This window comes from Acomys russatus, chromosome 20 (assembly GCF_903995435.1).
Source record: "Acomys russatus chromosome 20, mAcoRus1.1, whole genome shotgun sequence".
NCBI classification, from domain to species: Eukaryota; Metazoa; Chordata; class Mammalia; order Rodentia; family Muridae; genus Acomys; species Acomys russatus.
The window spans coordinates 23,416,614-23,436,423 of NC_067156.1; the positions used below are offsets into that span (position 1 = coordinate 23,416,614).

General features: G+C 44.8%; 1 protein-coding gene across 3 annotated transcripts in view; it reads left to right on the forward strand.

Moving 5' to 3' along the window:
- Positions 1-19,576, forward strand: part of Kdm3b (lysine demethylase 3B) — a 60,422-nt gene extending 40,846 nt beyond the window's left edge. For 2 of the 3 annotated variants that reach the window (XM_051163772.1, XM_051163774.1), the window contains 13 exons: positions 332-439; positions 2,791-2,918; positions 4,149-4,428; positions 5,205-5,461; positions 8,675-8,941; positions 9,621-9,792; positions 10,119-10,209; positions 10,342-10,472; positions 11,303-11,422; positions 12,593-12,732; positions 14,918-15,094; positions 15,750-15,884; positions 18,444-19,576. In XM_051163772.1, coding sequence (XP_051019729.1) covers positions 332-439; positions 2,791-2,918; positions 4,149-4,428; positions 5,205-5,461; positions 8,675-8,941; positions 9,621-9,792; positions 10,119-10,209; positions 10,342-10,472; positions 11,303-11,422; positions 12,593-12,732; positions 14,918-15,094; positions 15,750-15,884; positions 18,444-18,524 — 2,087 coding nt within the window. In that variant the 3' untranslated portion in view covers positions 18,525-19,576. The remainder of the gene's footprint in view (positions 1-331; positions 440-2,790; positions 2,919-4,148; positions 4,429-5,204; positions 5,462-8,674; positions 8,942-9,620; positions 9,793-10,118; positions 10,210-10,341; positions 10,473-11,302; positions 11,423-12,592; positions 12,733-14,917; positions 15,095-15,749; positions 15,885-18,443) is intronic. The other variant, XM_051163773.1, reaches the window with a different exon arrangement.
- Positions 19,577-19,810: the final 234 nt, after the last annotated feature.

Below are 19,810 nucleotides of genomic sequence, written 5' to 3' on the forward strand. Positions count from 1 at the left end.
TACACAGAGAAACCCTGCCTCGAAAAAAACAAAAAAAAAAAAATCTACTTGTAATCTTGCAGCAAACACCTCAGGAAAAGAAAGCAGGAGGATCCTAGCAAGTCTGAGGCCAGCCAGAGACATATGAGGCCCTGGGTCTGCTTTAGATAATGTGTTTATTTTCTTTTTTATAAAAGTATGGCACAGTAGAATAGATTGTATTTTTAGTATTTAAGTAAGCTGTTGTTTTCTTTAGTCATGAGAAAATTGGCCTTTATGGTTCTAAAACTTCCACTCACTGGAAGACATCCATGTGTGACCCCATAGAATAAAAATTTAATTTCTGTTTCAGAGACAGAAGAAATGGGTGATGAAGAAGTTTTCTCCTGGCTAAAGTGTGCAAAGGGGCAGTCCCATGAACCAGAAAACCTCATGCCTACACAGATCATTCCTGGCACAGGTGAAGAAATCCCTGTTTCAGATTGGGTGAAAAAGTGTTGTTGCTTACTTGTTTTGATTTTGTTGTGGTGAGTATTGAACTCTCAGCCTTTTACATGCTAGGTCAACACTTCTGCTGGCACAGAGCTTCATCCCTAGCCTGAGTGTACTGGGATGTGTGTAGGTGTGTTTGGTATGTTGTGGTGTGTGGGTGTTGACACACGTGTTACAGACAGGACCTCCCTTTGTAACCCTGGCTCACCTGAAACTCAATGTGTAAAACCAGGCAGGCTTCAACTCACAGAGAACTTCTTGGCTGTTTTGTTTTGTTTTAGTCTTTTTTAAACTTTTCTCTACTATGTGTGTGGGAGTTTCGTCTGCATGTGTGTCTGTGCCTCAGACACCCTGGTGCCCATGGAGGCTAGAAGAGGGCATCAGATCGCCTGGGACTAGAATGACGGGTTGTGAGCCACTGTGCAGGTGCTGGGAGTGGGACCCTTGAACTATGTAGAGCAGCTAGGCCTTTTAACCTCTGAGCTATCTCTTCGCCATTGTCTTACTTTTTTTCCCTTAATTTTTCAAAGATTTATTTTTATGGGCTGGAGAGATGGCTCAGAGGTTAAGAGCACTGACTGTTCTTCCAAAGGTCCTGAGTTCAATTCCCAGCAACCACATGGTGGCTCACAACCATCTATAATAAGATCCAATACCCTCTTAACCGTATAAATAATAAATTAAAATTTTTTAAATTTAATTTTTATTTTATATTATTTATATCTGTGTGGTATGTCTGTGCAGGTACCCTTAGAGCTCAGAAGACTTCTGTGAACTGAACTCAGGTCCCCTAAAAGAGCAGGAAGTACTCTTAACTGCTGATTGACCTCTGCAGGCCCTGTTTTAGCCTCAAAAGCACAGACTGGCCTGGAACTCACTATATAACTAAGCTTGAATTTAGGATCCTCTTGCCTCTTACTCCCAAGTACTGGAAATATAGAAGTAGGCCACCATACTCTGTTGTCTGCATGCTGTGATAACCCCAAGGCTTTGTGCAAGATAGGCAAGTACTCTGCCAACTCAGTTCACATCCCCAGCCCACAGAAAGTGGTTTTATGTACTAAAAGCAGGTCTTGAGCTTGGGACTGGTAAGCGACTAGCAAGGCCAGAGTGAAAGAAAGCAGTCACTAATTTGATTGCTTCTTTTCTCATTGCTATGACAACGTAGCCAGGAAAAGTCACTTAAGCACTGTGCTAAGTCAGGGTCAGAACAAAATGCTGGTGTCCTACTTACTTCTCCTTCTCAGTCAGTTTTGGGCCTCTAAGGGTGGGTCTTCCCTTTCCAGTCAAGCTGACAACCAGTGATGACAAATCATCACACTAGACATGTAGTAAGACTTCTGGTTTTAGATTTGTAAAAACCTAGCTAAGGGTTGGAGACACGTGACGGAGTGGTTAAGAACACTTGTTACTCTTGCGGAGGAACCAGGTTCAGTTCCCAGCACCCACACTGGACACTCATAACCACCTGTAACTCGAGTTACAGGGATCCAGTTCCGTCTCTGGGCTTCAGGACAACCAGGCATAGTACACATACATGCAGCCATTCAAATAAAATAAAATCAAAGCAAGTAAATAAAATGTGTTTGCCTGGAGGTGGTGATGAACACCTTTAATCCCAGCACTCAGGAGGCAGAAGCAGTTGAATTTGAGGCCGGCCTGGTCTACAGAGTGCGTCCAGAACAGCCAGGGTTACACAGAGAAACCCTGTCTTGAAAAGGAACCAAAACAAAATATAGCTGGGCACTGAAAGGCAGAAGTAGACAGGTCTCTGTGAGTTCAAGGCCAGCCTGGTCTTCAGAGCAAGTTCCAAGACAGCCAGAGCTACACAGAGAAACCTTGTCTCAAAAAAAGATATATATATTTTTTTCTTTTAATCCTACTGAGACCTACCATGATGCTTCACAACTATAATCTTACTCCTCAGGAAGCTGGGGTAGGTAGAGGATTACAGTGGGCTGGAGATCACCCTAGGTGCCATAGGATGTTCCAGGTCAAGCAAGCAACAATAAAAATAAAAATAATTTAAAAATATAAAAAGCTGAGGACTTGACATTTAGCTCAGTGCAAGGCACTGGGTTTGGTACTCAGCTTCCAAGGGAGAAATGGGATATCCAGCTCAGCATAGACAAACCCTCAGTCTGTGAAGATGGCCACTAGCTTGACAGGAATGACTGCTCATATTTGGACTCCTCCTCAGGAGTCCAAAGTCACTTGGGCCCGTGGGTCCCTGTCTCAAAACAGAGCAAGTATGTTATTTAGTGCACCATGACACACGAACATGTTCCAGTGGTACTTACTGCCCTGTTTTCCTCCTAGCGCTTTACAATATTGGAGACATGGTACATGCTGCCCGGGGAAAGTGGGGAATTAAAGCAAACTGCCCTTGTATTAGTCGGCAAAGTAAATCTGTTTTGAGACCTGCTGTCACCAATGGGATGTCACAGGTAAAGTGTGGGGGGCCACAACTGAGAGGCTTTCTTTCTTTCTTTTTCTTTTTAACTTTGAGGTTTGTTTTGTTTTGTTTTGTTTAAAAAGAATTTATCACAAAAGGAGCAACACTAGGGTAGAAGGGTAAAAGTACAGGGATGGTCCAACCAACACTTAGTGTGTATGGAAATGCCTTAGGGACCTGTTACCTTGTGTATCAATTAGAACAAAAGCAAATGCTTTCAATTTAAAAAGAAAAATTAGTCCAAACACCTCGGGATTCTGAAGTGAAAGAATTATGAGTTTTGAGGCACCTCTGAGCAATATCTCAAGACCACAGCACAAAAGTAAAACAACAAATAAGCACCCATAGTCTACAGCTTACATTTGAAACTCTCCTAGCACCGCTAATGTGGGATAGGTTACTAGAAGCCCAAGCATGGATGCTGAGGGACCTGGAGATGTGTCTTCAAGTAGCATTAGTGCACTGGAGCATTCTTTGGAAGTCAGCAGTATAGTAAAGTCATAAAATGATGAACATTTATTGTGCCAGAACTGTGCATAGACTGTCTCTTTTCATCCCCCAGAATGGGGTCACCTGTTCTTCTTTCTTTCTTTCTTTCTTTTTTTTTTTTTAAGATTTATTTATTATGTATACAGTACTCTACCTGCATGTACACCTGCAGGCCAGAAGAGGGCACCAGATCTCATTATAGATGGTTGTGAGCCACCATGTGGTTGCTGGGAATTGAACTCAAGACCTCTGGAAGAGCAGCCAGTGCTCTTAACCAACGAGCTCTCTCTTTCCAGCCCCTATGGGATTTACTTTGGTTTTTTTTTTTGAGACAGGGTTTCCCTGTCTACCGTTGGCTGCCCTGGACTCACTTTGTAGACCAGGCTGGCCTCAAACTCATATTGATCTGCCTGCCTTCCGAGTGCTGGGATTACAGGTGTGCACACCACCAGCTTAACTTTTAATAACTAGTTTTCTGCTGTAGAAATTATCTAAGACATACTTTAATTATGAATTTCAAGGCTTATTCACTTGGTTTTCCACAGAACCAAACTGCTGGCACATCGTAGACTCAATAAATGTATATGGAATTAGAGAATGGATGAAATGCCATTGTTTGAGGTAGTCCAGGTTGTTTCCTAGGCCTGTGTAGTATTGGCATGTGCAGTTTGCTCTGCCCAAGCCCAGCGCTCTGCAATCCTCCTAACTAATACTCTAACTTTCCGTGCTCTAGCTGCCCAGTATAACCCCTAGTGCCTCTTCTGGAAATGAAGCTACCTTCTCGGGCGGAGGTGGAACTGCAGCGATAGCAAATCCAGAGCCAGACCAAGTTCCCAAAGGTGCTGGCACTGACAGCAGATCTGAGGAGCCCCTAAAAGCAGAAGGTTCCGCATCAAATAGCAATAGTGAACTAAAAGCCATCAGGCCCCCATGCCCTGACACGGCCCCTCCCTCCTCTGCCCTGCATTGGTTGGCGGATTTAGCAACTCAGAAGGCTAAAGAAGAAACAAAAGGTAAGAAAAACCATCTGTGCCCTGGCTATGGAAAGTATGTCGGGCTAGTCTGTGACTTTTTTTTTTTTTTTTAAACTGACAGATTTAGAGAGGTGCTGCTTGCTTTCTCTGGCTGATTGCACACATAAAGGGTGGGTTCTCTTCCCTTTTTGTTTTGTTTTGGTTTTGGTTTGTTTTTTGGTATTTTTTTATAGAAAGTGGAGCGTTCCTGGGTCCTTACCTAGACCTCCTCAGTCAGAGTTAAGCAGTTTTGAGTGAGTTTCCCTACTTATTTGCTTCTTCAGCTAGAGTTGGCAGCTGGACTTAGAGCAGCAGTTTTATTTGGAAGCAGGGCCTCCGCTGGCCTTGGAAGGGGCAGCCATTTTAAATGGGCTGGACAGCCACCTGGGAAGTACTTCTTCAGTGCACATTCTTTCACCCCACTGAGAACCATTGCCTTAGAATTTCTTGAGAGAAGACCTGATCTCCATTTTTTTTTTAACAAGTATCACAAATGATTTCTGTCCGAGAGTTCTAGAGACCCACTTAAATCGTCTTAGAAGATAAAAAGTAGATGAGAAAAAGGCTTTTGTGATCCAAACTTAGAAAAGAAGAAAGTAGAGAATTTTTCTGTATCCTTAAAACCTGATGTTCATAGCTCCTCAGCCTTGACCCAGACCAAGCCTACATCGGGGAGGCAAGGCAGGGCAGGCTTCCCTTCTTCCTGCCCAGCTGTGCTGAGGGCTGGCACCTGCTGGCTGTTCCCCCTTGTTAAAGCTCACTCCTTTGCTTTACAGAAGCAGGATCCCTAAGGTCGGTGCTCAATAAAGAGGCTCATTCACCTTTTGGGCTGGACTCATTCAACTCCACTGCAAAGGTCTCTCCATTGACTCCAAAGCTTTTTAACAGTTTGTTGCTGGGTCCCACCGCCTCCAACAGCAAAACTGAAGGCTCTAGCCTTCGAGACCTCCTTCACTCTGGGCCTGGAAAGCTTCCTCAAACCCCCCTGGACACAGGCATACCCTTCCCCCCTGTTTTCTCTGCATCTTCAGCGGTAAGTGTCCTGTCTACAACTCTAGCCTTTAGTGTTTTTCCATGAGAAAACCATCACGGATCTAGATGTCAGAGGGTATCCTGGTATGCTCTTTACATGGTCAAGCTTACAAGATCTTTCAACATTAAATTCTTGGGGTATTGGCAGTCATTATAAATAGTAAGCCCTGGGTAATGTGTTTTGAAGTCTGTTAAAATTGAGGCTCAGCAAGTAAAAATGGTCAATGTGATTGGTGACCTGCATTAGTCCCCAGAGCCCTCAGTGAAAGGAGAGCCTAATCTGCTCCTATTAACTGTTCTCTCACCTTCACATGGTGCCATCGAAGAGCAAACCTAGCTCTTTCTGTCTCACTCACACACACTTTTCTAGTAAAGGAAGTCAGTAAAAATTGACCGTTCACTGGGCAGTGGTGACACATGCCTATAAAATCCCAGTACTCAGGAGGCAGAGGCAGGTGGATCTCTGTGAGTTCAAGGCCAGCCTGGTCTACAAAGGGAGTCCGGGACAACCAGCCAAGGCAAAACCCTGCCTCCAAAAACTTTTAAAAAGGGAGGGGGCGCGGAGAGATGGCTCAGTGGTTAAGAGCATTGCCTGTTCTTCCAATAGGACCCGGGTTCAATTCCCAGCACCCACATGGCAGCTCACAACTGTCTGTAACTCCAAGATCTGACACCCTCCCACACCAATGCACATAAATTAAAATTAAAAAAAAAAAAAGAAAGAAAGAAAGAAAAAGAAGGAAGGAAAGAAAAAAATTGAAATGTTCTATTTTTGGTCTTCAACAAAAAGGCTGTCATATTGATCTATTTGATTTTCTTTTAAACACTAGGTTTTTGTAAGCTGAGCGGTACATTCATAGCATGCAATTAGAGGCATGCGCCACCGGCTCGCACCCACTTTTTTGCTGTCCCTGGATATGGCTTCCTTTGTTGGTCTTATATTTGTTCCTTGCTGCTAGAATCCTTGTATGTCCACAAGGCTTGCTTCATCACTTCTTACACATTATACTTTGGTCTTGTTAGACAAGGTATCATGCAGTCCACACTAGCCACAGGCCTGATGTGTAACTATGGATGACTACACACCTGATTCTCCCGCCCCTGTCTCCCAATTCTGATAGTACGTGCCTGTGCCACCACACCTGGGTTTATGCCACACTCACCTACACATAATAGCTTTCCTAGCACTTATTAGAATGGCTGTTTTATGTACTATATTTCTTTTGCCTGTACTAAAGGCATTTTATTCACTAGCACATCTCTAGTACACAGTGTGCAGTAGTCATCTCTGGTAAGCACTGATGGAATCAGTACAGGAGGGAATGGAGGGGCTCAGGGGTTAAGAGCACTGGCTGCAGAGGATCTGGATTCACTTCCTAGTGCCCACATGACAGCTCATAGGCCTCTCTAACTCCAGTTCCCGGGGATTTAATGCCCTCTTCTAGCCTCTGAGGCCAACAGGCGTGCATGTGGTGCACAAACAATATGCAGGCAAAACACACATTTAAAAAAAGAGGAAATAAAAAGGTCTTCCAGATTCCCCTTTCTCTCTTTTACAAGTAACCATTTAGTGTGCATGTTGAGGGGTGGCGGGAAGCATGGGAGTCAGTTCTCTCCTTCCATTGAGTCAACAGGAATCAAATTCAGGCCATGAGATTTGAAAGCAAATGTCTTTTTACCTCTGAGCTGTCTGGCTGGCCCAGCACCACTTCTTGAGTGTCGCTTCAGAAATGTTGTATGTATATTGCTTTCTCCTGATTACACAAGTTTGCTCTACAGTGTAATTTCCTACTTTTCAGTGTATATCTTGTAAACCATTTTAAACAAGTACATAAATATGTTTCTGAGTCTATTCATGATTAATGGGTGCAGTCCGAAACCAACCATAGGTGGTTGAATGTAGGTTTTTTCTTTTTAGATAAGTAATTTCATTTCCTTTCTTGAATTTTCTTTTCAGAACATGACATGTTTTTTGGTGTGTTGAGACAGAGTCTTGCTATGTAGCTCTGGCTGGCTGGGAATGCTGGGTTGGCAAGGCTGGCCTTGAACTCACAGAGGCCTGCCTGCCCTACGCCCGGCTGTATGGCAAGCGGTTGGTAGTACTTCCCATAGAGGCTCTGTGACTTGCCCGGTGCCGCTTTCGTCTCCAGTGAACCTGAGCTTCCCATGAGCTCAGGCAGGAGCAATGCCAAGTGGGCGATAGCAAAGAGCTGAAGCAGTGTGTGGTTCTCAGTGCTTAAGACAGTGCTCTGCGGCAGAGAACTACGCTTCTCTATTGCTGAGTGGGCACTCACTTACCTCAGAGCAAGCTTGCAGGATTCGGTACTCTCCTCATACCTTGTGAGTCCCAGGATAGAATCTGGTCATTAGACTGATCTCTCTCACCGGCCCAGAAAGCCACTGCCTTGTTAAATCTGTTCATCTCCATAATTGAGTTATTTCTTGGGGACACCATCCAAAGAGAGCTTTTATGGGGGGGGGCGCCAATTTCAAGACATTGTCTCTCTGGGTAGCCTTGGCTATCCTGGACTCACATTGTAGACCAGGCTGGCCTCGAACTCAGTGATCTGTCTGCCTCCCGAGTGTTGGGATTAAAGGCGTGCACCAACACCACCCGGCTAAGAGAGCTTTTTCTAAATTAAATATTTTAAATCAACATTTTATGAACTCTGCAGTCTACATGCATATGCTTACCACAGAGTTCAGTACTGATGATGTATTTTCCAGGTTGGGAGATACATGTACACATTTCCTCGCTAGGCTTGGAGGCCCACATCTTTAATCCCAGCACTCAGAAGCAGGTGGCCAGGGCCACACAGAGAAACCCTGTCTTAAGAAAACAAAACAAAACAAAAAGATCTTTCTGAGCCAGGTGGTGGTGACTGTGGCCCACACCTTTAATCCCAGCATTTGGGAGGCAGAGGCAGGTGGATCTCTCAGGTTGAGGTCTATAGACCAAGTTCTAGGACAACCAGGACTACATAGAGAAGCCCTGTCTTGGAGGGAAAATCTTTCTGTACTTTCATAAATGTAGGAAAATACAAAAGGTTGAGAAATTTAAGATAGTAAAAACTAGTAATTTCCTGTCCCTCTGCAATTACAGAAGGCGTCTTATTAGTGTTAGTGGGATTTAATGAGATAGATTAGAACTCGGACATACTTTAATGTTCTTATGGTGCTTGAGTCGAGCTTATCTGTGGGTTTGTCTGTGAAGGGAGCGAAGAGCAAAGCCAGCCTACCCAACTTCCTCGACCACATCATTGCCTCAGTGGTAGAAAATAAGAAAACCTCAGATTCTTCAAAGCGGGCCTGCAACTTGACAGATACCCAAAAGGAAGTGAAGGAGATGGTGATGGGGTTAAACGTGCTAGACCCCCACACATCTCATTCCTGGCTCTGTGATGGGAGGCTTCTGTGTCTCCATGACCCCAGCAACAAAAACAACTGGAAGATCTTCCGAGAATGTTGGAAACAAGGCCAGGTAAGTAACACTAAGTTGTTGGGTTTTTTCTTTTCTTCAGTCTGCTGATCGCCTGGCAGGCACAGCTACCGAGATCACTCCAGACCTGTCTGGAAGGTCTTTTGCCAGGAAGACATATAGTAAATTCATTGGAGATGTCCTTGCTATTTCAAGTTGACCTGGCTTTTTAAAATTCAAGGAGATCCCTAAGAAGCCTTTGTGTGCGTTTCACTGTGTGGCCGTGCTCTGTGTCTGTAAGGCTCTTGGGTACTGAGCTGCCTGGGTGACACCTTTGGAGGAGACGCCCGAGTATAGTGTGGATAGGGAGGTGCGATCTGGACTAGCAGGGTTCTAGGTAAGCGCTGGAGTCTTTCGTGGTATGTGTGACAATGTGGTGGTGCTCCGTGATTTTTATACTTTGGCAAGTACCTGAGGAGTGCATGGAGTTTCCTTGTTTGCATTTGTATTGTGAGAAAATATTCTCAAAGTTGCATTTGCCAGCTGTGTCTCCTCAAAATACTGATAGATACCAAGTAAAAATAATTTGTTCAGTGGACGTCCCACAGAGTGAGAACGCAGTGTAACAATACAGAGTAGAGGCAGTTTCACTCTCTTTAGCTAATGTACAGGAATCTGTAGGCTATAAACTGGAGAACAGTATTTCCTAGATGGTTCTAATGAGTTATCTTTGTTTCCACAGCCAGTGCTAGTTTCAGGGGTACATAAAAAGCTCAAGTCTGAACTTTGGAAGCCAGAAGCCTTTAGCCAGGAATTTGGAGACCAGGACGTGGACTTAGTAAACTGCAGGAACTGCGCTATAATTTCTGACGTCAAAGTTCGGGATTTCTGGGATGGCTTTGAGATTATATGCAGTAAGTAACTCTGTTGCCTGGTTACATATTGACAGTGCTGCAGCTAAAATCCCAAGAAAGAGAGGCCTTCAGTCTACATGCTAGCTGCACATAGCTGCATGGCAACTCTGCTGTCCCAGAGCAGGCCTGCGTTTCATGTAAGACTTAGGTTGGATGTTGCTCTGAGGAAGGGAGCAAGAACCCTGTGAGATGGAGAGATGTGGCTCAGACTGCAATAGCAGTGGGTGGGAAAACAAAGCCCCTCTCACTTGTCCATTATGAAATAGGAGGTTGTAGTGTCCCCTGAGACTCAGGAGTAGGTTATGAGAACACTGCCTGTCTTCTAGAGAGACTGCGGTCAGAAGATGGGCAGCCAATGGTGCTCAAACTCAAAGACTGGCCCCCTGGGGAAGATTTCCGTGACATGATGCCAACAAGGTGAGTAGTTTGAGGTAGTGCCATCCTCAGAGGCTTGTGCCTGGCAGAAGTCAGCACAACACAGTCACACAGAAGTGAACTCCACTTCCTTTTTCTCCCTGCAGCTGAATCATCTTTCTTGCCCTTTCTTAGGTTTGAAGATCTAATGGAGAATCTTCCTCTGCCAGAATATACCAAACGAGATGGCAGGCTCAATCTGGCTTCGAGGCTGCCCAGCTACTTTGTAAGGCCTGACCTGGGCCCCAAGATGTACAACGCCTATGGTATGAGGGAGAGGACAGAGTCGCCCCTCTGGGGATCTGCTGTTCTCATTTTATATAGAGAGGTGATGGGACAGGTGACAGGTGGTCTTGGATAGTTCCTTTGTTAGTGTGATTTGTGTAACATTCATAAGCTTATATACCTACTCAAGCAGACACATTCTTAGTTTTATTGTTCACTTTTGCTAAGAGTAAGGAATATAAACTACTTTGTGGCCAGGTCTATACTCTGTTAACTTCGAAAAAGATGGCCTAGGACTGCCAAAGGTGAATGCCTGTAGTGCCCGTATGTTTTGAATTTGAAAAAAAGGACCGGTTCCGAGCTGGGCATGGTGGCGCACGCCTTTAATCCCAGCACTGGGTGGCAGAGGCAGGTAGATAGCTGTGAGTTCAAGGCCAGCCTGGTCTGCAAAAGCAGGTCCAGGACAGCCAAGGCTACACAGAGAGACCCTGTGTTGAAAAACCACAAGGGGGGAAGGGGCACCCTTTTAAAGAAGTGGCTTGGTGAATTCTGATGACATGTGGGCCAAGCTAGAAATTAATCTTAAACTGGATAAAGGAGAATGCTTTAGCTCGTTCCCTCCTGCCTCGCCTCCCGCCCTTTCTCCTCCTTTCTATGTGTCTCACCTCCCCATAGTGCTGGAGATTTACCCTAGGGCCTGAGCACATTAGCCAAGCATTCTACCTCAGAGCTGACTTCTTGACAGCCACAAACAGCTCACTCTCCTCCCCGGGGGTGCTTATTTAGGAATGGCCTTAGACCTATTTTCACAGTTGACGTTCGTCCGTTGGAGCATCACCCCTCACCTTTCACCTTTCCCTCCCGCCTTCAGGCTTGATAACAGCAGAAGACAGAAGAGTTGGTACAACGAATCTCCACTTAGATGTGTCGGACGCTGTTAATGTGATGGTGTACGTTGGGATCCCTATCGGGGAGGGCGCTCACGATGAAGGTATGTCTTCTAGAGAAGCTGCTGTGGTGTGGCTTGCCCGGAGACACGCAGTAGCTGGCCACTAGTCAGCAGCTGGTGGGTGTTGTTAGTCAAAGGGAAGTTCTAGCAGAGTGCTGCGTGGTGACCTTTGAATAGATCCTTGCACTTTGGAAGAGGCTTACACGCCTCCTATAATCCCAGCTCTAAGGAACTTGATGTTCTCTGGCCTCCCTAGGCATATGCATGCATGTGTACACATGAACTCACAGACACACACAGATAACAAATAAAAATAAATGCATTTTTAAGAAATAAGAAGAAAGGGCTGACCCATCTACTTGATTCATTAACTGTATAAACTGCCAAATGGCAAAGCTGGGTTATCTGCAAAAAGATGAGAGATAAAAGTTCAGTTGATGGGCTGAGTGTGGTGGCGCACATCTTTAATCCCAGCACTCCAGAGGTAGAAGCCTACATGACCACTCCTCACATTTTTTTTCCTACAAGACAGGGTTTCTCTGTGTTATCTTGGCTGTCCTGGACTTTGTAGACCAGGCTGGCGTCGAACTCATAGCAATTCACCTGCCACTGCCTCCCAAATGATGGGATTAAAGGCCTCTGCCACTGTGCTTGGCTTGAGTTTTGGCTTGTTGTTGTTTTGCTTTGTTTTTGTTTTTGTTTGTTTGTTTGTAGACCAGGCTGGCCTCAAATTCACAGAGATCTGCCTACCTCTGCCTGACTGCTGGGATTAAAGATGTGCGCCACCATGCCTAGCAACTTTTGATTCTTGATTCTTTTTGTTGTTGTTGTTGTTTTTTGTTTTTGTTTTTGTTTTTTTGGTTTTGTTTTTTGTTGTTGTTTTGTTTTTTTGGGTTTTTTGTTTTGTTTTGTTTTGTTTTTTTGGTTTTTGTTTTTGTTTTTGTTTTTGAAACAGGGTTTCTCTGTGTAGCCTTGACTATCCTGGACTCACTTTGTAGACCAGGCTGGCCTTGAACTCACAGTGATCCGCCTGTCTCTGCCTCTCAAGTGCTGGGATCAAAGGCGTGCGCCACCACCGCCTGTGATTCTTGATTCTTTGTGATATTGCTGTAGATAGAAAAGAATGGAGAGCAAACATGTTTATTAGACCTGTTTTTACTTAGAGGTACTGTCAGACTGCTTACTTTGACATCACTGCTTTATTCTTTTCAGAAGTACTCAAAACAATTGATGAGGGAGATGCTGATGAGGTGACCAAGCAGAGAATTCATGATGGGAAGGAGAAGCCAGGGGCTTTATGGCATATTTACGCAGCCAAGGATGCAGAGAAGATCCGAGAGCTGCTCCGGAAGGTATGCTTCCTGTGGGGCGGGGCTGGCTCCGGCTCCAGGCTGTGGTCTAGGTGGACACCAGGCCTTTCATATGAGGTCTCGTAGTAGTCAAGACCTATCCACATAAGGCATGGGAGTGCATGCCTGTAGTTCCAGCACTTGAGTGCTGGTGTCAGGAAGATCACAATTAGAGGCCAACCTGGAGTACATAAAAAGACCCTACTCTTTTTTTTGTGGTGGTGGTGGTGGTGGTTGTTTTTCATGACAGGGTTTCTCTGTGTAGCCTTGGCTGTCTTGGACTCACTTTGTAGACCAGGCTGGTCTCAAACTCACAGAGATCCACCTGCCTCTGCCTCCCGAGTGCTGGGATTAAAGACGTGTGCCACCACTGCCCAGTCCCCCCACCCCCTTTTTTTAAAGTTATTTATTTTCATTTTATGTGAATTTCTGTTTTTCCCACATGTATGTCTGTGTGAGGGTGTTGGGTCCCCTGGAACTGGTGTCATTAGACAGTTGTGAGCTGCCATGTGGGTACTGGGAATTGAACTTGGGTCCTCTAAAACCACTGAGCCCAGTACCCATATGGCAGCTCACAACTGTAATTCCAAAATCTGATGCTCACATGACATACATGCAGGCAAAACACCAGTGCACATAAAATAAAGGTAAATATAAAGTTTCTTTAAAAAGAGTACTTGGTGCTCTTATAAGAGACCCAGGTTTGGTTCCTAGCATCCCCATAGAAGTTCACTGTCATTTGTAAATCTTCTGAATTCTTGGGCACACAGGCTTACATCATACATGCAAGCAAAACATAAAATAAAAATAAGGGAGGCAGAGGCATGTGGATCTCTGTGAGTTCAAGGCCAGCCTGGTCTACAAAGCAAGTCCCCGACAGCCAGAGCTATATTACACAAAGAAACCCTGTCTCAGAAAAACAAACAGTAAAAAGAGCTGGTTTGTAGCTTGGTATTAGAATGCTTACCTAGCATGCCTAAGGCTCTGGGTTCAACCTTCATCACTGTGGGGAAGAAAAAAGAAAGGACCCGTTGTAAGAAACCTTTTCAAAATGCCCAAGGGGCCTGAGCTCACACTAGAACATATTCAGCAGAATAAAGAAGATATTAATATTTGTGTGTTTAAGGGGTAATGTATTTCATGACCACTAGTAAGTCCCCTACATCATTTTTTCCTATACTACCTTTTTTGGGGTTTTGTTTGCTTATGGTTTTTCACAGCAGGGTTTCTCTGTATAGCCTGGCTGTCCTGGAACTCACTCTGTAGCCCAGGCTGGCCTCAAACTTATGATCCTCCTGCCTCCATCTCCTTTCAGTGTGCTCCACCCCAACTGACTTAGACAGCTTCTGATTTGCCATCATGCTTTTTGTCTTTTGGGAGCCTGGTTTTTTTTTTTTTTTTTTTTTTTTTTTTTTTTTTTTAAATAAAGATTTATTTATTTTCTGTATATGAGTACACTGTCTTCATGCATGCCAGAAGAGGGCACCAGATCCTATTACAGACGGTTGTAAGCCACCATGTGGTTGTTGGGAATTGAACCCAGGACCTCAGGAAGAGCAGCAAGTGCTCTTAACCACTGAGCCATCCAGCCCCTATTTTTGGTTTTGAGACAGGGTTTCTCTGTGTAGCCGTGCCTGTCCTGGAACGCACAGCCATCTGCCTGCCTCTGCCACTGCACCCAGCTCTGGGAGCTGTTGTTCCATAAAGGGTTCTTGAGCACTAGGCAGAAAGGGACAGGGCGTGTGTAGTGTGAGCTGAGCTGGGTGGGCACTGGAGAGTCTTTCACACCGCCATAAGAATACCACACATTTTTGTTTTGTTTTGTTTTCAAGCCATCACACCCAGCTAATACCACATAGTGTTGTTGTTGTTGTTGTTGTTGTTTCAAGACAGAGTTTCTCTGTGTAACAGCTCTAGCTGTCCTGGAACTCGCTCTGTAGACCAGGCTGGCCTCAAACTCACAAAGAATCTGCCTGCCTCTGCCTCTCAAGTGCTGGGCTTAAAGGTGTGCACCACTACCACCTGGCTGCCACACAGTTTTAAATTTTGAACCTTTCCTACTGTCCTGTGTGGTGTTTTAGAGCAGTGACTGGCTGTGGGTAATGGAACTGCAGCGACTGTGGGTGAGTAAGGAAAGGCTCTATTATTTCATTCTTCTTCTGTTTATGGATTTTGATCACGACTTAAGGTTGGAGAAGAGCAAGGCCAAGAGAATCCCCCTGATCATGACCCAATTCATGACCAAAGCTGGTATCTGGACCAGATCCTCCGAAAGCGACTCTTTGAGGAGTATGGTGTGCAAGGCTGGGCCATTGTGCAGTTCCTGGGTGATGCTGTCTTCATACCTGCCGGAGCCCCGCACCAGGTGGGCTACGTCTCCACAGGCTCGCCGCTTTGCTTCTCTTTATAGCCGAGCTGGGCACAGCAGGGCTGTACTAGTTGCTCTAATATCATGGCTTGTTACTTTGTTACTTTTTAATTTTATTCCTTGTATCTATAAATGCTCGTGCTGTTTTTTTTTTAAGACCAGGCAAGCCTCAAAACACATAGAGATCAGCCTGCTTCTGCCTTGATAGTACTAGAATTAAAGATTAAAGGCATATGCTGTCACACTCAGCCTATTTAAAGTTGTCTGTGTAGGACAGAGGAAATCTATAATAGTTGGTTTTCTCTACCATTGGGATCTATGTATCAGACTTAGGCTACCAGGTTTGGTGGCAAACACATATAGCTGCCAAGCCATCTTCATCTTACTGGCCCTTATTTTTAAATTTGCATTCAACAGTATTTCTGTAGTATTAGCAGGGCATAGTGGCATGTGCTGTAGACAAGAGGATGCTTAAACCCGAAAGGTAAAAGCCAGTATGGGTGATAGAACAAATCTCACAAAAAAAAAAGAAAAAGAAAGAAAGGAAGAAGAAACACAGGCGATTGTGTTTGCTTTGCCGCCTTGGGCAGTTCTCATGAGTTACTACTTAGTCTAATGTGTGCATCTTCCTCCTGCGCTTCCTTAACCCCAGGTTCACAATCTGTATAGTTGCATAAAGGTAGCAGAAGACTTTGTATCTCCAGAGCACGTGAAGCACTGCTTCCGCCTGACTCAGGAATTCAGGCATCTCTCCAACACTCACACAAATCATGAGGACAAACTACAGGTAAGTAATGTCTCCTTCACACGCTGTCTTCTGTCTAATGCTCACATGCAGGCACAGAAGACACATTCTCCTCTTATGGTTTTTCTGGTAGAGAAGTGACTGGGAAACTGGGCTTAGAAAGGCTTCCTTTCAGGAACAGATTCCTAACCATTTTAGTTGGGAGCGGGGGTTGAGTTTGGGTGTTGCTTTGTTTTTGAAACACTGAAATAGCCCAGGCTGACCTTGAACTCCTGGTCCTCCAGCTCTTCTACAGGAATTTACCTACTCATCTTAACTGATGCCTATAACCTAGCTGAGGTAGGGCAAGTATCACAAGTTCCAGGCCGAACTGGGCTATTTGAGTGAGGCCCTGTGTTGTGTGTGCAGTCTCCCCCATTTCCAATGTAATTGAATCCGTGTCTCTGTCCTTGGGAATTTTTTTAATGTTCATAACTGTGTAAACTTACATTCCTGGTTAAGGGAAAATACTCTAGAAGGTTTTTATTTGGGAAGGAATGTGTGCCTGTTTGTACTTTTTTTAAAACAGTGTTGGGGCCCAAATATATGGAATATAGGGCTGTGCACATCCTAGTCAGGCACTCTACTACTGAGCTATATCAGATGAAATTCAAGACGGGTTCTTGCTAAGTTGTACAGACTAGCCTTGAACTCTCTGTATCCCACGCTGACTTAAAACTTGTGATCCTCCTGCCTCAAGTTCAGAAGTAGCTAGCCTGTACTAACAGGCCCAGCTTAGTCAAAAAGTTCTTTTTTTTTTTTTTAAGATTTATTACAAGCCGAGCGTGGTGGCACACGCCTTTAATCCCAGCATTCAAGAGGCAGAGGCAGGTGGAACACAGACCCTGTCTTGAAAAAACACAAACAAACAAAAAGATTTATTATTATAGCCAGGTGTGGTGCCGCACGCCTTTAATACCAGCACTTGGGAAGCAGAGGCAGGCAGATCGCTATGAGTTCATGGCCAACCTGGTCTACAAAGCGAGTCCAGGACAGCCAAGACTACATAGAGAAACCCTGTCTCAAAAGCAAACAAACAAAAGATTATTTATTTTAGTATTTACACAGTATTCTGCCCACATGTTTGCCTGCATGCCAGAATAGGGCACGAGATCTCATTATAGATGCCTATGAGCCACCATGTGGTTGCTGGGAATTGAACTCAGGACCTTTGAAAGAGCAGCCTGTGCTCTTAACCTCTGAGCCATCTCTCCAGCCCCTGAGCAATCTTATATAAAGCATAATCACATTTATTTATTTATTGCAGATGAGTGCTCTGTTTTCATGCACACCAGAAGAGGGATTCAGAGTCCATTACAGATGGTTGTGAGCCACTATGTGGTTGCTGGGAATTAAACTCAAGACCTCTGAAAGAACAGTCAGTACTCTTAATGCTGAGCCATCTTTCCAGCCCCTGTCTTTTTATTCTTAATGCCTTTTTTTTTTTTTTTTTTTTTAATGTCTCTGGGCTGGGCGGTGGTGGCGCACACCTTTAATCCCAGCACTTGGGAGGCAGAGGCAGGTGGATGAGTTCAAGGCCAGTCTAGTCTATAGAGGAGAAACCTGCTCTTGTAAAACAAAAACAAAAAAAAATTGTTCATTGTTTTGTGCATATGTGTGCGGTGCCTAAAGACATTTCATGGAGCTGGAATTCTAGGCAGACTCTGGTACTAAGGGCGTTCTACGTGAAACATAGTGTGCCCTTAACCACTGAGCCAACTCTACAATCCCCTTACAGCCTTTTTTATAGGGTCTGGGCTGCAGGGATGGCTCAGAGCTTAAGAGCACAAACCAGCCAGGCGTGGCCCCGCACATGTTTAGTCCCAGCACTTGGGAGGCAGAGAGAGGCAGGTGGATCTCTGTGAGTTTAAGGCCAGCGTAGTCTACAGAGCAAGTCCAGGAATAATCAAGGCTACACAGAGGAACCCTATCTCAAAAACAACAGCAACAACAAACCACATGCTGTTGTCCCAAAAACCCCAGGTTTGGTTCCCAGGGCTTACAACTGCCTGTGACTCCAGTTCCAGGAGATTTGATGCCCTCTGCAAGCACTGGCCCGTGTGTAGTATACATGCAGGCATAACAATACAATAAAATAAAACCAATAAATCTTTTTAAATAGTGAATAAATAACAGCATTGGGGTTCAGCAAGATGGCTTAGCAAGTAAAGGCACTTGTTGCCAAGCCCAGTGACCTGAGTCCACTTCCTGGGGCCCATATGGTGAAGGAGAGAGCCAGCTCCTTCAAATTTTCATCTGACCTCCACATGTGCTATGGTACTTAGTGTATGCATGCACATATGTAGGTATAATTCTAAAAACAATGTAACAGCAGCAGCATCAACTCTGCACAGGTGTAATGATGGCAGTGTAGCCCTCCCAATGATTTCATCTTTCTTGAGTGTGGACCTCATATCCTGCATGACTTGTAATCCTTGTGGGTGTGATTTGGGAAGCACACGGGAGTGTCTCCATTAGTTTTTCACTAAGTTTGCTGTTGGAGTAGAACATAGATCTACATTTGTGAGCTGCCATGAACTGACAGTGCTCATTGCTCCCCAGGTGAAGAACATCATATACCACGCAGTGAAAGATGCTGTTGGCACTCTGAAGGCCCATGAATCCAAACTGGCAAGGTCATAAAGCACAGGGAACTTCAGCTCTCCTGTGCAGCAGGCCTTTCACAGCACTTACCAGGGAACGGCAGGGTTCTCTGCAGGAGCAGAAGCCCTTCCCCACGCCAGTGTGCTCAGTATTACAAACTCTCCAGCCACTCTCTCTATGCTGCCTCAACACTGAAGGTTGACACAAGAAAGTCGCACTGTAAACACACACAGTTTCAGACTCGAAGCTGAGGGGTGCCACATTCCCATCCAGTGGCCTTCTGGGAATCCAGGTTGCTTGAACATCGCTGGGCTTTCCTGCACATTTCCTGGTTTGAGACCATGGAAACCAGGAGTGTGGGCACACCTTCCTCTTCTGTTCCTCTTGTGCCTAGCTACGTGGGGATGTGTTTGGAGGCAGGGGAGTCCATAACTGGTAAAGTGAGGTGATGACTTAATGTGCCTGGTGGACGCCTGGCAGTGTCGCTCCGCACATGACCTCTGACCTGGCCCATCCCAGGAAATCGGGGTGCAGCCATTCCCATACTCTCCATGAACACTGGAGTCTTCAGGATCCAGGGAGAGCCCACTGCTTCTCCCAGGAGGCTCCAGGATTAGGAAACGTGTGTATTTAGTGAAAAATAGGTTTGTAGTGAAATAGTTACTATTTCATGAAAGTAGATATTTTTAGAACTTTTGAAATAACACAGTTGTTTTCCTGGACTATGAGGAAAGGCACATTACATTTAGTCTTCCTTTCAATAAAACTCTTTGAAAAGAAATATGATTTTTAGAAATCAGCTGCCCCTTATAGCACAAAATCAGCCAAAGCGTAATTTAAAAGAATTGGCTTTTTATTAGAATTCTTTTAGTTTCTCTCCGTCCCTCTCAGTCTTATCTTGAGGGAGCAGTCATCTGAGAAAGAACTGTGTCATGTCTGAGCTATGGAGTGTTCCCTGCGTGCACACTGCTGACTCCAGGAGCTGTTCTCACCGATAACCAGCGTTCCCTTGGGACTCCTTGTATGTTTCCAAATGGGGTGGAAAGTTTGATTTCCAATATAAGAGGGGTTTGTTTATTTGTTTGTTTTTGTTTTTTGGAGTTTTGTCTGGAAATGCTTTCAGCAAAACTTTCCAACTCAGTGGAGTTTTTTATTAAGAATTTACTTGGGAATGATAGAATGCATTGGCCCATAGGTACATTGGGAAATGTGTCTCTTCCCAGGTGTCCTGCCCTGCAGCCTTGGTTATATGTTCACAGTTACTTACTTTTTTTAAAAATAAAAGTCATTTACTGTAGAATACTTTTAATTTCACTTTTTCTGTA